Here is a 3,644-nt window from a genome sequence, read left to right as displayed (position 1 = left end):
AACTAAACCAGATTATCCCTGATCCTCCTGCACTGGGCTGGGAGAGGCAGCAAGATGGAATAGAAGATGTCACCTGGAAAATATCCTCACCTTGGGGAAAGGGAGCACAAGTCCCACAGAGCCTGAGCCCGGGAGGCTGGCACAGGAACCGGGGAGGAAAAAGAATCCTCTAGAAAAACAGGTGAAGAGGGGAAAATCCAGAAGAAATTCCAGAGTGTGATTTACCACGTGGGATCCACGGCCGAGCACAGAAAGGCAGGGCTGTGGGGTGAGGCCAGGAACAAGGCCAGGAGCAAGGCCAGGAGCAAGGCCGGGAGCAAGGCCGGGAACAAGGCCAGGAGTGAGGCCGGGAACGAGGCCAGGAGCGAGGCCAGGAACGAGGCCAGGAGCGAGGCCAGGAACGAGGCCAGGAGCGAGGCCAGGAACGAGGCCAGGAGCGAGGCCAGGAACGAGGCCAGGAGCGAGGCCAGGAACGAGGCCAGGAGCGAGGCCAGGAACGAGGCCAGGAGCGAGGCCAGGAACGAGGCCAGGAGCGAGGCCAGGAACGAGGCCAGGAGCGAGGCCAGGAACGAGGCCAGGAGCGAGGCCAGGAACGAGGCCAGGAGCGAGGCCAGGAACGAGGCCAGGAGCGAGGCCAGGAACGAGGCCAGGAGCGAGGCCAGGAACGAGGCCAGGAGCGAGGCCAGGAACGAGGCCAGGAGCGAGGCCAGGAACGAGGCCAGGAGCGAGGCCAGGAACGAGGCCAGGAGCGAGGCCAGGAACGAGGCCAGGAGCGAGGCCAGGAACGAGGCCAGGAGCGAGGCCAGGAACGAGGCCAGGAGCGAGGCCAGGAACGAGGCCAGGAGCGAGGCCAGGAACAAGGCCAGGAGCAAGGCCGGGAGCAAGGCCGGGAACAAGGCCAGGAGTGAGGCCGGGAACAAGGCCGGGAACGAGGCCAGGAGCGAGGCCAGGAACAAGACCAGGACGAACAAGGCCAGGAACGAGGCCAGGAACAAGGCCAGGAACGAGGCCAGGAGCAAGGCCAGGAACAAGGCCAGGAGCGAGGCCAGGAGCGAGGCCAGGAACAAGGCCAGGAGCAAGGCCAGGAGCAAGGCCAGGAACAAGGTCCTGTCGACAGCCACGGCCAAGGTCCCACAGCACCCATTCCCTGGGAGCGTGGGGCAGGAAGGGATCAGAGCTCCGGGCAGGTAAGATGGGCTGATCAGCTGGAAACCCCTTTATCCTGGGATTCTGTGTCCTCCGGAACTCCTTCACCTGCTGGTGTCTCTCACCTGGGTTAAAATGCTTCAGGTGATAACAGAGGAAATACTGAATTTGGTATTGAAATTACCAGAGTCTTTATGTAAACATTATTTAATTATTGCTGTTTTACTGCAGTAATTTAGCTGTTAAATTTCAGTGTGATATAATAACAAATGCTGATTTTATGTTTTAGATCAGTGGTCACTCTTAAGACAAAATTTTTGGGAGATTTGTCACATTTGTGTGGACAGCAAGCAGTCATGCTGCTTTTAAAAATACTTGTTTAAATGCAAAAGATGAAAATATTTTTCATCTTGCATAGAAAAGACAAATAGTAATTGGAAAAGTATTTTAATTCACAATTTCACTCACTTTTTTTGTAATTTGTGCTGATAATGAGTTACTTGGCAGATAAACACGATGGGGACAGTGGCAGAGGAAGCTGCAGTTGCACATGTGTTACAAAAGTGTTACTTACACGCCAAATTTATGTATTAATTAGGCATCAAATTGTAATTCCACTACAAGGTGAAGCTCTCCTGTGGGTCAAAGTGAACAACACCCAGGTAGGAGTGAGTGGTGGGCACCCAGGGGTGCCCCACAGCAGAGAGCCCATCAACGGGCACCCCACTGGAGGTGGGGTGGAACTGGGAACTGTGTGTCCTGGAGGACAAGAAACTGCTGCTTTACAGGCTATTTTATTGTCTCAAGCAGGTTTAGGATGGTATTTTAGTTATATTTTAGTGTGTGTGTAATTTTGGAGACTGGAGGCTCACAGGGTTGGGTAGCACTTGCCTGTCTCCAAATAAATAAGTTTTTTTATAACAATAAATAAGTTGTTAGTTGCCTAAGAGAAATTTTTATAGATATTAACTCTTACATTTATAGAAAAGGCTTGAGCATCCATATTTTTTGCCCTGATTATCTTAGTTTAATTAAAACCCCCAGCATTTATTATAACTCCATTTGATATTTGTTTATTCAAAGGAAATAGCATCTGGAACATGCTGAAGCCCAGGTCTGCATCAGCAAAAGCTGTGCTTGATGCACCAGCTTGTACTGGGATGCCTTGTACTGGAACACTTTAGGAATTCAGCAGCACGAGTCCAGTTCCATCAAATCCTAAAGGAACCCCTGAATGTTGTTCCCAGATTTGATTTCTGTGTGTGTCCCCACGCTGGGAACAAGGAGAGCTCGGAGCCTCTGTGTCCGCAAGCGCTGCATCCGAGGGGCAGGAGGCGGTGCCCACCTGCCACCCAGTGTCCTCTGGAACTAAATTCCTTCTGATAAATACACACGAGGTGTCACCCTGGGCTGCCTGACACAGAGAGGATTGGAATGACCAATGATCCCATGCATGCCCTGACAAGGGAACACTCCCTCCATGAACAGGGGTCTTGTCTGGGGGACGGGATCCACTCAGACCCATGCAGAGATTTCCTGTTGGTACCAAAAGAAGTCATGTAATTGCAGTTTAATTACATCAATCAGAATTAAAACACTGATAATATTAAATTATTATTGACAAATTTTCCAGTGATAGAAGGATGGGGAGAAGACCATGGCAGAGGGTTGGAGCTACGTGATCTTCGCAGTCCCTTCCCACCCAAGCCAGTCTATATTCCATGATTCTAAAAGCAGATTGCCATGTTTAACTGGTGTCTGTGGAGCTGAATGTGCTCTGGGGTCATGGGGAGATGCTTCTCCCCCAAAATGCCAGTGATGGTCACCAGCAGCAAGCCAGTTTTAGGTTCATGGTGGACCCATCCTCCTCTAACCCTTGTATTTCTTACAGCAATATAAATTCTCTTTAGAAATGGCCTTAACATTTTTAATTAAGAATATGTAGCGTATTTCCTACTGTAGGCAGCAATTAGAAATACCAGTTTAAAGAGTTCAGAGCTTGATGTTTTTATTTAACCATGGATAGCAGGTGTGGTGGAATGGGGGCATTTCCCCTAGGGGAACCTCCTTCAGCACTGGAGCAGGATCTGTCCCTGTGAGCCTCTCAGTTTTGTAGATAATTCCTTTTCTTTAAATGAGTTTGTATGCTGATCAAGTGAACAGTAAGCAAATTGTTCTGTGTTCCTGGTGTGCTCTGGCTGTCAGCAGAGGGTGGGGTTTTTGAGGTTTTTTTCTTCCTTCCAGAAAGGATCCACAGGGGAGGTGGGGAGCTGCTGGAGCTGAAATTCCCTGTAAGGCTCCATCAGCAGCCCTGTGTGTGTGTGTGTGTGCTCAGGCACTCTGGAAATGACTTCCTGCACAGGGGCACCAATGAGCTCTATCATCAGAATGCTATTTGGCAAGTCTTTGCTGAGCAGGGTGACCCCAAACATCCTTGTTTAAAGTGAAGTGTGGGGAAATTCAGGCCATCAAGGAGACTCCCGTTGAGCGAAGGCATT

At 50.3% G+C, this 3,644-nt stretch overlaps 1 protein-coding gene across 1 annotated transcript in view; it reads left to right on the top strand.

Annotated features, from left to right (window-relative positions):
- The window catches only part of LOC108446666 (testis-specific H1 histone-like), a 12,831-nt gene that overhangs the window by 271 nt on the left and 8,916 nt on the right, over positions 1 to 3,644 (top strand). The window contains exon 2 of the mRNA XM_017733891.1: positions 128 to 1,187. Within this exon, the coding sequence (XP_017589380.1) occupies positions 128 to 1,187 (1,060 nt within the window). The remainder of the gene's footprint in view (positions 1 to 127; positions 1,188 to 3,644) is intronic.

The sequence above is a fragment of the Corvus brachyrhynchos genome, unplaced genomic scaffold, assembly GCF_000691975.1.
Source record: "Corvus brachyrhynchos isolate BGI_N302 unplaced genomic scaffold, ASM69197v1 scaffold514, whole genome shotgun sequence".
NCBI classification, from domain to species: domain Eukaryota; kingdom Metazoa; phylum Chordata; class Aves; order Passeriformes; family Corvidae; genus Corvus; species Corvus brachyrhynchos.
Note: the sequence above shows the minus strand (reverse complement) of the source record. Positions and strands in the feature narration are given on the sequence as shown.